The 13,876-nt window shown below is 36.0% G+C and overlaps 1 protein-coding gene across 14 annotated transcripts in view; it reads left to right on the forward strand.

Moving 5' to 3' along the window:
- LOC107669708 (CUGBP Elav-like family member 2) overlaps positions 1–13,876 on the forward strand; it is a 166,815-nt gene that overhangs the window by 136,973 nt on the left and 15,966 nt on the right. For all 14 annotated transcript variants that reach the window (XM_016462066.1, XM_016462063.1, XM_016462064.1 and 11 more), the window contains 3 exons: positions 2,141–2,189; positions 5,050–5,184; positions 11,656–11,735. In XM_016462066.1, coding sequence (XP_016317552.1) covers positions 2,141–2,189; positions 5,050–5,184; positions 11,656–11,735 — 264 coding nt within the window. The remainder of the gene's footprint in view (positions 1–2,140; positions 2,190–5,049; positions 5,185–11,655; positions 11,736–13,876) is intronic.

Consider the following 13,876-nt stretch of genomic DNA (forward strand, 5'->3'; position numbering starts at 1 on the left):
TATATATATAAATATTTTTATTTTTTTTTGTTTGTTTGTTTTGATTTGTTTGGTCAACATTTTTTTTTATTTTGACAATATTTGGTCGAGATACAACTATTTGAAAATCTGGAATCTGAGGGTGCAAAAAAATCTAAATATTGAGAAAATCGCCTTAGCAATGCATATTACTAATCAAAAATGAGGTTTTAATATATTTATGGAAGGAAATTTACTAAATATCTTCATGGAACATGATCTTTACTTAATATCCTAATGATTTTTGGCATAAATGAAAAATCGATCATTTTGACCCATACAATGTATTTCTGGCTATTGCTACAAACATACCCGTGCAACTTAAGACTGGTTTTGTAGTCCAGGGTCACATATACCTAATTATGGTGACGGTAATACCTTATTAGGTCAAAATATCATTTCAATAAATATGCGCCTTAATAGGTTTTATACACAATATTATATTAAGTGTAAATTAAATTATAATTATATTTTTATTAATTTTATAATGTGTGTGATATATAGTTGTTGTTGTTTTTGTTTTGGTCATAATAGAGAAAAGAAATAACCTTGCTGTGAGACGTTTTAGACCAAATGCCTAAATATGGTGATATTGTATTGCAAATTGTCAAAAAGTAGGGGAAATTGTCAAAAACCCTACATGACACAACACCTTAAAAACACATTGCTGAAAATACAGTATTACACAATGACCCCCCCCCCAAAGACATCTGCCAGGTTTGTACATAGACTGACAATTGAAGAACTGTGCAGACGAAATGGCAAAATGCGTACGGCAAATTCTTCAAAAAAATCGTTGGCTAGAGATTAAGAGAACAAGAACAAGTGTGCGTGAAAGAAAGATGGAACACAATAAACATTTCATCGGCAAAGTGCTGACAAATCACCTTCATCAAACCCCCGACACGCGTACGTCTTCATTCCGCTAGCATCTATCGAGATGAAGAATAGATCTGGTCTCTGGCAGTATATCAAAGCTGGACTCTGGTGGAGTTGACCATGAAGCTGAAGGTGTTACTTCAGGTTGTTTTAATGTGAATTTTACAATGGTTTTAATGCAGTTAATTTGGCTATTAAGTTTCCTAAAAATTGCGCTAATATACTAGTTTCACACATCCTTGTGTCGCAACTTTTGAGTGTTTGAGCACTAAGATAAAGGTAATTGAATAGCATCTCTGATTTTAAATCTTAATACAAAAAATTATGAATGGGGAAGTTGGATTTATTTGCTCAAATCAGTTCAGGTTCTTATATATATATATATATATATTTGACCCATACAATGTATTTCTGGCTATTGCTACAAACATACCCGTGCAACTTAAGACTGGTTTTGTAGTCCAGGGTCACATATACCTAATTATGGTGACGGTAATACCTTATTAGGTCAAAATATCATTTCAATAAATATGCGCCTTAATAGGTTTTATACACAATATTATATTAAGTGTAAATTAAATTATAATTATATTTTTATTAATTTTATAATGTGTGTGATATATAGTTGTTGTTGTTTTTGTTTTGGTCATAATAGAGAAAAGAAATAACCTTGCTGTGAGACGTTTTAGACCAAATGCCTAAATATGGTGATATTGTATTGCAAATTGTCAAAAAGTAGGGGAAATTGTCAAAAACCCTACATGACACAACACCTTAAAAACACATTGCTGAAAATACAGTATTACACAATGACCCCCCCCCCAAAGACATCTGCCAGGTTTGTACATAGACTGACAATTGAAGAACTGTGCAGACGAAATGGCAAAATGCGTACGGCAAATTCTTCAAAAAAATCGTTGGCTAGAGATTAAGAGAACAAGAACAAGTGTGCGTGAAAGAAAGATGGAACACAATAAACATTTCATCGGCAAAGTGCTGACAAATCACCTTCATCAAACCCCCGACACGCGTACGTCTTCATTCCGCTAGCATCTATCGAGATGAAGAATAGAGTCAGCGGAAAAAATGACGACACATTAACAAGATTACAGCGATAATGTAGAACATCAGTGCGGCAGTGAGACGAGGTTGATTATGTGCTGGCGTGAGCGTTAATGAGTGTGTTGTAGTAAATGTGCCCCGTGTTTGTGTAAATGTAACCCGTGTGTGTCCTGTGTTTCAGATGCACCATCCCATACAGATGAAGCCCGCAGACAGTGAGAAATCAAATGGTGAGTGTTTGTATGCATCTCTTTTTTTTTTCCTCAGGTCGTCCGACTGTATGTTTGTTCTGGGGGTTTGTCTCTGTGTTTGTGTGAGGGACTGGGAGATGGATGAATTATTGAAACCCAGGAGAGCCGCGGGTCAAGAATAGTTTAAGTGTCTGCCCTGGCAGTGACCCAAACACATATACACACATAAGCCATATTGCTCACAAAACAGATTGTATAGATGTGCTTAGGAAGTCAAGTGTAAGGGAGCTGCTGCTTGGCCAGGGGCCCACATTTACAGAGACTTGAGAGCAGAATGATGATTTAACTATTACACTGTTACAACAATAACCTGCCCATAAAAAAAAAAATAAAAATAAAAAACATGCCATAATATAGTCTTAATGTAGTACAAATTTGCTTTGCCACCATTCAAAAGTTTGGGGTCAGTAAGATTTTTTTTTTATTTTTTTTTTCTAGGCTGTATTTATTTGATCAGAAATACAGCGAGAACAGCAATATTATGAAATATTGTTACAATTTAAAAAAAAAATATATATATTTTTTATTTTAATATATTTGAATTATTCTTGTGATGCAAAACCTAATTTTCAGCAGTCATTACTCCAGTCTTCAGTGCAATAAAATTTCAATATTTTGTGTTTATATAAATGTTTATTAAACATATATTGTAAAATAATAATCATTTCAAATGTATTTGTAAATAAAATAAAAATATTACATCATAGGTGGTCTGTGTTTAATACACGAGCTAAAATATTTAATCAGATAGAAATTGCTATTGTGTAGAGTAAAACTTGCTTGCAAACCATATTAATGTTGATTGTTTTGAGTCGATTATTTTCTGTGAACCAATTTGTCAGACTGTTTCACAAATCAGTCTGGATGATTCATTCCCAAATTACTCTGTAACAGAATTATTTGCAAAAAAAAATCGTATCCATTGATCTTTGTAAGTCTATGGATAATAACTTTCTTAATACTAGTTATCGGTCTTATTGTATTTGACTTGCTTCATGTTATTCCAAAGAAAAATATTTGTTGTAATATTTCATCAAAATGTAATAACTTGTTCTGCCTCTAAAATGACTTATTATGGAAATAAAATGGTGTGCGAATAGCATTTCATGTATTTTCTTCAGAGTCAGATTGGGCTCTGCTGCTTGTCTGTGTAAAAGGATCTGTCTCTGTCTGTCTCTCTGAGTGACAGTGATGTTATACGTAGATATGACCCTCCATAAAACGTCTCACATAGAGGATATTATATCAGATGTTCACTGTAAGCTTAGCTGTAATGCATTCATTCTGCTTATTAGTGAACACTGTAACCCATCAAACTGAGAACCCTGCTCCTGTGTCTGTGTGTGTGTGTGTGTGTGTGTGTGTGTGTGTGTGTTTAATCTTCTGATATGACACTGTGTGTGCGTAAAGGCGAAGCCTTTGTAACAGCACTTATCGCTGGCTCATCCTGTCACTGTTAAATGCGCAAACAATTCAAACAGCAAAATAAACAAGTGAGCTATCGATTTCCCAGAGTGCAGCGGCTTGCTTATCGGCCGCCCAGCGGTAAGAGCTGACACATTCTTCATTAAAAAAAATTGGATTACAGTTGCCTCTCTCTTGCTGTCTCTCTCTCTTTCTCTCTCTCTCCCTCTCACTCAAGCATACACAAACACACAACTGCAAACCATCACCAAATATATGATTTCATTTTGTCTTTGTATTTTCAATATTTCCTTCTTGTTCACTCCTCTTCCCGTTATGCCGATCAATTCTGATTAGAAACACCTGAAGGTTTGCACATTATCTCACTGCCTGCAAGTTGTAGGAATATTATTTACTGTATGGAAACTCATTTCTATGTCTAAAAATTGAATTTGTGGTCACTGTGATATAATGTTAAAAATAAGTAATACATTAACGCTGTAAGATTAAAAATCACAGTTGGTGGATATGAAGTTTTATTTTATTTTATTTTTTATTTACTAGTTTAAAAGTCTTTGAATTTAGTAAAACAATGCATGATTAATCTATGATTAATACACAAAGTCATATTATACGATTTAAAGTCACAATTGGGGGATATGAAGTTGCAAGTATTTATCTGAAGTCATTTATATGAAGTTGCAATTTATCTATTTGTTCATTTATTTATTTAAGCTGGAAATACGATTTGCAAGATTATATTGTAACGTTAAATTGAGCTGAGTGTTTAATGGTCTTACAGTACGCTGAATGCAAAATCAAATTTGCGAAAAGATTACATACAGTTCCAGTTCCACAGATATTTGTGGAGTATTCCATATGTTCAATGTACACATTTGATCTATTATTGATGAAAAATAGCAATACAGCATGCCAGAAAACACTACTCATTTAGCCGATGAGGTGAGCATCAAAACTACATTTCCCATCATTCTCTATGGCAGCACAAGAATGATAAAATACATAAATAAAGCATCAATTACACACCTAATGCACCTTTTCCACTTCATTTTGGTGCATTAGTGCTAATAGAGCTTCCTGTCTTTATGGTGAACTGAAAAAGAGAGAAATAAAAATAAAATTGCCCAACGCATCCATTTTATTTCGAACATAAATGCACATCACATCATAATTATGGCCTCCGAGCTAGTAAATAGGATCTTCCCAGGAGGACTAGATGGCAGCACATGCAGATTACGAGCAAAAGAGAGCACTCAGGTCATTGAAAGAAAAGATCAAAGATAACCAAGCGAAAATTTGCGGTTGTGTGTGTCTGGGCTTGATGTGCTAATGAGACATTGATCACATGCAGCCGTAACGTCTTTTTTACCACACGTTGGTCACATTTGTTTTCTCCTCCCTTCTTTTCTCTCAGCGGTGGAGGACAGAAAGCTGTTCATCGGCATGGTGTCGAAGAAATGCAACGAGAATGACATCCGGGTCATGTTCTCTCCTTTGGGACAGATCGAGGAGTGCCGTATCTTGAGGGGACCAGATGGACTCAGCCGAGGTGAGACACATGCACATATACTGTATTTGTTTTTACATTTTTAAGGGAACATATGATTTTTTTCTTGCGCTTTTGAAATAAGTTTGATGTTTACTCCAAAATGTTCAAAGCAAATGTGAAACTAACACTGTGAGCTAACCAGTTGCGAGGCAATGAAGCATTACACTGGGTAGCCACGCCCACATTGAAACCTCATTGGTCCAATAAAGCTTTCCATGTAACTAAATAGTAGAAATAAATAAATAAAATAAATCCTGATTGGCAGTGATTGTTTCGCGTTACACAGAATTTCACTTTTTATGTGAACAGACTGGATGTCACAACTGTGACATCATAACCATAAGCTCATTAACATATGACCGCCCATTAATTATTAAGCCGCTTGTGCTGTCCTTACAAACAACAGAGTGAGCTATCAATAAAACCTCTTGGCAATTTGTAACTATTGTACATTTTGGCGAATCGGCGAATACTAATTTGTATGATTTCGTACAATCTCATTTCGCATTATCGGAGTTATATTTATGTTTAGGGTTGATTTTTTCCCCCCTAAAAATCGTATGTTTCTTTTGTACATTTCACATCATATGAATTCATACAAAAGCGACGCCTCATAAAATAATTACATTATTCTGTGAGATCGGGTTGGAATTACAGCAGTTTGACATTTAGCCAATCATCACAGGGCTTATTTAAATATAGAGGTCTTAAAGGTACAGTAGCAAAATCAGCCAGTTTAGTTATAAAGAGTGTGGAAAATGCTTATAAAAACTATTTTATGAGGGGTTTTGGTGCAAGAAACTAATTTTATATGTGGACTTGCAACACAAGTGTAGAATACAACTCTTTATATGGTGCACATGTTTGATATATTACCATGCTTGTGTTTTTATACTTCATTAAAGGGATATTCAAGTTTAGATCCATTGTGGATTAACATTGACCGTATGTTTAACTTGTACCTTACCTAAAAAAAAAAAAGTGATTTAATTGCACATAAAAGGGGCATCTGTTGTACAATTTCCCCTTAGGCCTCCATTGTAAGTGCAAAACTGTCACCGCTTTTTGTTTGTGACAGACAGGTGAATACAGCCATCTTTTATCACTCGTTTATCCTCCTCATCCACTCCTCTAGTTGTCCCTCCATCCTCCGCTCATTCGCGTTACTCCTCAGCAGTCCGTCTTTTCTCCTGTCCTCATGAATATTTTAATTCCACAGGAGATTAACTTTATTCCCTGAGCTCGTGGTTGGAGATATATTTGAAATGCTTCTATGAGAGAAACTACCACCCCCTCCCATAAAAAAGGATTGGATGAATAAATAGATGAGCAAATGTGTACGTAAAGGAGGTGTACGGTAAATCCCACAGACTAGGACAACTTTAAAAGCGCTCTTGTGCCGCTATTAAAGCGTTCTATCAATCATCATTGAACTTCACTATTAATAAAATATAGATCAGGCCACATGTGAGCACAGTGCCCTGGGAGCTACCCCACTTTCTTCAAAAAACTCTCATATTTCGCTCTCTCTATCCCTCCATATCGCACGTCTCCCTTATTCATTCTCTTTTGATGACACTGACAGTTAATTGCGTTGTTTTTGCCACAACTATGACACATTTGAGGGGAAATGTACAGGCAGTTGCTCATTATTATAAGAAAAACACCTGACGGCGAATTAACTAAATGGACATAAAATAGTTATTTGACCTGAAATTATTTTAATATGTAAAAAGAAAAAAAAAACTGTTATGACATGGGGAACTAGCAGAGGAAATCAGTTGACTAGGACAATTATGCCATTTTGCGCTCATTATGCCAAAAGAAATTGACCCCAGAATGCTGTGATTGACCAATCACCATCAAGTATTCCAGAGGGCTGCGTAATAAGAATAATTAATCGCTTTCTTGGAAATACTTTCATTCTGTCTCATCGTTAACAGCTTCTTATCACAACAGATCATAGTCCGTTCGAACCGTGAACGAACTCTGTAGTCGCAGGTCAGCAAAAACGAGGACTTTGAGAGTTGAAAGAGAACGTCTTTTCCGCGTTTCTCCCCTACGAGACTGTTTCTCTAGAGTTTCGCACCCTGCCAGTGCTCACAAATATCACCCTTAGAGTGTCCAAAACTGCTTTAATGATGAGGCTAATTAAACAACTCTATAAAAATAAATGGGCTTTCATTCTGCTTTCACTCGTGGCGATGCTCCGGTTCACCGGGGCCAGAGTCACCCGCTCTGAAGACAGAAAGGAGGTTGTATCAGGCGATAGTGAAGAGAGAGATGCTAATGAGAAGAAGAGAATAAAGGTATGTCCGCTGGAGCAGGTAGACTGTGCCAGCAGATATACAGTGCAACCGTGTGGTCGTAAAATCGCATTGCAGTGTAGAATTATTGCTGTAAAATGTAAAATGACATGATGCTCCTTTTTTGTCCTATCATTTAATTTTAATCAAAAAAACATTTAAATGCAATTAAAAAATGCAGTGAATACACTTCTATGTGGAGCATCTTTTAATTTCTGAATGTAAAATTACTATTGGTATTTTTTGGGTAGGGGGTTGGGAAGAGTAACTTTTTATTTTTTTGTTATATTAAAAGTATTTTTTTTTAAATATGTCTATATCAAGACCATATTAAAATATCGAATAATAATAAAATATAAAATAATTTGACCATTTTATGGCAGAACAACATTAGTTCAAATTGTGAAATGTCATGTGGTGCGACTCCCCAAAAACAAAAATAATATTTGTGAATTAATAATTAAGGATATTTGTAAAAGAAATACTGTTTACCTAAAAAAAAATATATATATATATATATTTTTTTTTCGATGATTAAGATGTCTACAGTGTAGGAAAAGTGTTATTTTTACTTGGTTACACCACGTCACACCATGTGACATATAAAATGTAAAAAAATTAAAATAAAAAATAAATATTTTTCTGAAAACATACAAATCCAACTCTAAGAACTTTGTATGCATGCACTTGTATGCATGACCACTTATGAGATGAGGAACCACTATGTCCTCATTTCTAATGGGAAAGTAGGGATGGGCGATATGGGCTTACAAATATATCACGATATTTCTGGTATTTATTACGATAACGATATCAATGACGATAATTCAGGGAATCCTGTTTCTTTAGAGAAAAGTATTATCTTTCTTATTTTTACCCAAAATAGGGTGAGCATTAATGAGTACACATTCTGTAATATGAAACCACGTCTGGTCACAAAAAGAAGTATTTCAAACACTCGACTATGTTATTAAGTTAATTTGGACAACAGGTTTTTAAACAGGCTCATACACATGCAAAAACTGTATCGCACACGTGCTAGGCTACTGTAGTACATTTATTCAGGCCGATTTTTTGTGCACTGTACAGCCCTAACCAAACCAGTTACAGATTGTAAAAGGAGCTCGAGCTCCTCATTTAGCGATATAGGCTACTCCTCCTCAATTTCACGTCCGCCTTCCGCGATGTCGCTCCGCACTGTAGCACACAGAAATGTCAACAACTAGATTTTATCGTTATTATTGCCGGAAGACTAATTATTATCGTGGGGAGAATTTTTATCGGTATATCGCAAGCGATAAGATATCGCCCATCCCTATGGGAAAGTAAAGATTTTCTTAAAGAATCAAGGTGGAAATGTGGTGGTATTTATCATATGTAATTGTGAATGTTGACTCTACTGTATTTTGTACGCAAATTATGTACTGTGGATCATGAATAATGTTAAAGTGTTTCCAGAAAGTACTACTTATTTAGCCGATTTATGAGCTGACAGGTTTGTGTGAAAAACTACATTTCCCATCATTCTTTGTGGCAGCATGAGAATGTTGCTGTAGGAAAAGAGAGAAAGTAATATGAAATTGCCCATCATGTCCATGTTATTCTGGCCAACAACATTTGGACACAGATCACATTGTAAAATAGAGTTTTCGAATTTAAAAGGAACCATTTACGAAAAGACAGGACGTCAAGTCTTTGTTCTTTCCTCTCCTCCATTCTTTCCCTTCTATCTCAACGTATTCGCATATGTAGACATGTGAGAAGTAGTTAACCTATTAACTAGACTGCCCATGCATGTGCGTGTGTGTGTCCTCCATATGTATAAATGTGCTGGACTGCACAGTAGAGTAGAGCTCTTCAAACAGGGCTGCGTTTTCCCCCAGCATGCCTCCATATGGCCTGTTCTTCTGGCTCCCGCTTGCACCGCTTCGGTTCCAAGACTTCTTGTCCCAGATGCCATTGCAAGCTCTCCCGAAACACACACTCCCCTCCAGGGATAGTTCGCCTTGATTACAGTTGTTTAAAAAGAAAGAAATTGGGTGTGTTTGTACATATTTATGAAAAGACCGAATATTAATGAAACTGGGTTGGTGGGGATATCAATAGTACAGGTACAAGTAAAATAATTTGGTATGAAAATATTGTGCATATATTTGGCCTTGCAGTTTAAATTCAGCTTATGAGATGTGCCACTATTTTGATAATATTAATAAACAGTAATAATGATAAGAAAAAAGGGAAAATCACTCACTGATCTTGATTTGTGTCTTTGTTTGCCTGAATAATTCCATTACTAATTTGAAGCATTAGATTTCATGTTTTAATTTAATTTCTTTTTAAATCATTGTTTTAATTTAAAAGGATAATTCACCCCAAAAAAATCAAAACTGTCATCATTTACTCAAACTGATGTTGTTCAGACGTTCGTTCATCTTCGATACACAAATATTTTTTAATCAAACCTGAGAGATTTCTCTGTCAGAATTCTGTCAAAACTTTCAAGCTTCAAAAAGTTCATAAAAACATTGTAAAAGTAATCCAAGACTAATCGAATTTATCTAATTTATTATTTATATTAATGTTTAAGTTTTTTAATAAAGTATGTTCAGTTATCAGTCATGTTAGTTTTTGTTGTAGTATCAAAATTAAAATCAAGAATCAATAAATTTTACTGGTATTGGTATGAACAATTGCAATTTTGGTATTACAGTAACCCTACAGGTAGAAACAATGTATGTGTATGTGTGTGTGTGTGTGTGTGTGTGTGTGTGTGTGTGTGTGTGTGTGTGTGTGTGTGTGTGTGTGTGTGTGTGTGTGTGTGTGTGTGTGTGTGTGTGTGTGTGTGTGTGTGTGTGTGTGTGTGTGTGTGTGTGTGTGTGTGTGTGTGTGTGTGTGTGTGTGTGTGTGTGTGTGTGTGTGTGTGTGTGTGTGTGTAGGGCTGCGTTTTCCCCCAGCATGCCTCCATATGGCCTGTTCTTCTGGCTCCCGCTTGCACCGCTTCGGTTCCAAGACTTCTTGTCCCAGATGCCATTGCAAGCTCTCCCGAAACACACACTCCCCTCCAGGGATAGTTCGCCTTGATTACAGTTGTTTAAAAAGAAAGAAATTGGGTGTGTTTGTACATATTTATGAAAAGACCGAATATTAATGAAACTGGGTTGGTGGGGATATCAATAGTACAGGTACAAGTAAAATAATTTGGTATGAAAATATTGTGCATATATTTGGCCTTGCAGTTTAAATTCAGCTTATGAAATGTGCCACTATTTTGATAATATTAATAAACAGTAATAATGATAAGAAAAAAGGGAAAATCACTCACTGATCTTGATTTGTGTCTTTGTTTGCCTGAATAATTCCATTACTAATTTGAAGCATTAGATTTCATGTTTTAATTTAATTTCTTTTTAAATCATTGTTTTAATTTAAAAGGATAATTCACCCCAAAAAAATCAAAACTGTCATCATTTACTCAAACTGATGTTGTTCAGACGTTCGTTCATCTTCGATACACAAATATTTTTTAATCAAACCTGAGAGATTTCTCTGTCAGAATTCTGTCAAAACTTTCAAGCTTCAAAAAGTTCATAAAAACATTGTAAAAGTAATCCAAGACTAATCGAATTTATCTAATTTATTATTTATATTAATGTTTAAGTTTTTTAATAAAGTATGTTCAGTTATCAGTCATGTTAGTTTTTGTTGTAGTATCAAAATTAAAATCAAGAATCAATAAATTTTACTGGTATTGGTATGAACAATTGCAATTTTGGTATTACAGTAACCCTACAGGTAGAAACAATGTATGTGTATGTGTGTGTGTGTGTGTGTGTGTGTGTGTGTTAAAACTAGCCGCACATTCTAACCCTATACTGTAATTTCCAAGCCATCACACCAGACGAAACTAAAGAACTGGTTCCATTGCTGACATTATGTTGAGTGTGTATTTTGAGATGTTGAATGTTTATCTGAAGCTGAATGTTGAATGTTGGTTGTTTTATTCTAGCAACTGTATAGCACTGTTGTCTGCTGTGTTCTTTGTACGATCTTTGTTTTTTGGCTTTATAACAACCTGTCCAACCCTTTTGTCTTGTTTTGTTTCTCTCTCGTCTCTCCTCCTTCCTCTCCTCTCCTCCCTCCCTCGTTCCTCCCCTCCCTCCTGCAGGATGTGCGTTTGTCACGTTTTCTACCAGGGCTATGGCACAGAATGCAATCAAAGCCATGCATCAGTCTCAAACCATGGAGGTACTGTACCCTTGTCTTCTCTCTCTCTTTCTCTCTCTCTCTCTCTCTCTCTCTCTCTCTCTCTCTCTCTCTCGCTCTCTCACTCTATCTCTGCTCTGTTCCAAAACATAGTGAGCTGCCTACGTTTAATGGAGCACTCCCGCTGCAAAAGTTGTTCCAAAAGATGCTTTCTTTTGGTCGTCCTTATAGCTTTCTTCTGACCAAATTGTAATGTACACTTTGAGAAGAGAATTTCATATTGCATTGTGTCACAGTGGGAAAAAATCCTTCCAAGATGGCATGCAATGCAATAAGTAATAATATAATTCATCACATAGCATCAATAAAAATAGTTATTTCTAATTAAAAGCAACCATTTTAATTTTTGCTTACTTATTGGAGTGTTTTTGTTAGCTCATATATGTTCAGTACTAAAATAGTTCTGTCTAATTAAAATGAAGTATTTTACCTAGTTTTTGTGTTTTTTGTTTTGTTTTTCTTTGTTCATTAGAGTGTTGTGCTGTTAGCTTAGCAACATGCTAATGTAAAACTCTATTATAAGTCAACTGTGAGTTGAGTCTGGCTTTCACATTAGATTCCAGTTTGTTAAACTTTGAACACACAAATTTGTCGCATTATCCAATATAAAGCTGCTGAGTTTGAAACTGAGCTAGTCTCTACACTATTGATAATGGACAATGCAGTTTTGCTAATGTGACCAGAGTATTGTTGTTTGCTTAGCATAATGCTAATGTGTACACAGTTGCTGGTCCCCATTGACTTCCATAGTATGGAAAAAAAAAGAAAGAAAACACTATGAAAGAGAACACTATGGGGACCAGCAGCTGAAGGTGAACTATCCCTTTAACAATATGCTAACATTAATTTCACTTAGGATGCTCCTAGGCAAGTAGACAGTAAAGCAGCTCACTTGATTTAAGAACAGAGCCTCTCTTGCTCTCTCTATCTTCTTCTCTCTCATTTCTGTTTGAATTGGCGGCCAGTATTACTACCTATTACTACAGATTCTAATATTTTCCCTATGAAGTTCTAAGTTGAAACAAGATGACACTTTTTCAAACAGAATTTTCCTTCAGTCACTCACTTTTCTATAGAACTTTCAACACCATATTAAGTGCCTCTTCGCTCCCTGTTATTACTGTCAGGCATTGCAAAAACCACCCCTGGCCAAACGGGTCAAACCAAGAAGGACCCCCTGCACCCACCACGCAACCAGTCTGCCTTTAGCAGATGGATCTCACGGTGACGATGTCACAGACGCTTTAATAACAGCCCTCCGACGGGCCTTGCATTGTGATTGCCCTGTAGAATGCCGGAGAGTTTAGCAGTCCGTCTCAGTGCCTGTCAAAATGTCAAAGCTCTGACACACCAAATCAGAGGGTGCTGACAGCTGTCTAATACAGGGCCCTAACTATTTGACTGTGTGTGTGCAACTTTAGGTTTGTTCACGCATGTCACCACTCCACAGATTTCCCATTGCATGTTAAGTTAACCCTTGCATATACTCAGTTTTTAACACCAATGCCCGGTTTTAAAGACCACCTTTTAACCAATCAGAAATCACTGACACTAATGGATGTAAGCCATTTTCTCTAGCCTCTGAAGGCCTGTAATTATCAATTTGTGGCTAAATTTACAAATATATTCATCCTTCATCTAGCTGACCACGTATAAATGATACCCCTCACCCCCCGTAAGCTACATCTTTTCCGCAAAGGGAAAGTAATTACCCGGTTTAGATGAGTGAGTGAGTAAATTGTGTTGGGTTGTTGGTTGTTTTCGGCCATCTCTCCACCCTCCCCTCTCACCGAGGAATTTGTGGCCTTTCTGAATGTCATGACTTAATGAAAACGGATATGACAGAGGGTGGTCATGCATGCGCCTGGGTACACGCATATAGTTGCGAGTGGCCTTGCTGCTTTAGTTTCGTCTCAAAGGGTTGTTTTCAGTTCTGTGGTTTGCAATAGTCTCCCTGGACATTCATCTCGTTTGATATGTTTGTCTCTTTTTATCTCTGTGATTGCGTTACTATGTTTTTGTGGTGTGTGTGTATGTGTGTCTCTCCACAGATGCATATATATATACAGTGGGTACGGAAAGTATTCAGACCCCCTTAAATTTTTCACTCTTTGTTATATTGC

Source organism: Sinocyclocheilus anshuiensis, unplaced genomic scaffold (genome assembly GCF_001515605.1).
Source record: "Sinocyclocheilus anshuiensis isolate Anshui unplaced genomic scaffold, SAMN03320099.WGS_v1.1 scaffold548, whole genome shotgun sequence".
Taxonomy (NCBI): Eukaryota; Metazoa; Chordata; class Actinopteri; order Cypriniformes; family Cyprinidae; genus Sinocyclocheilus; species Sinocyclocheilus anshuiensis.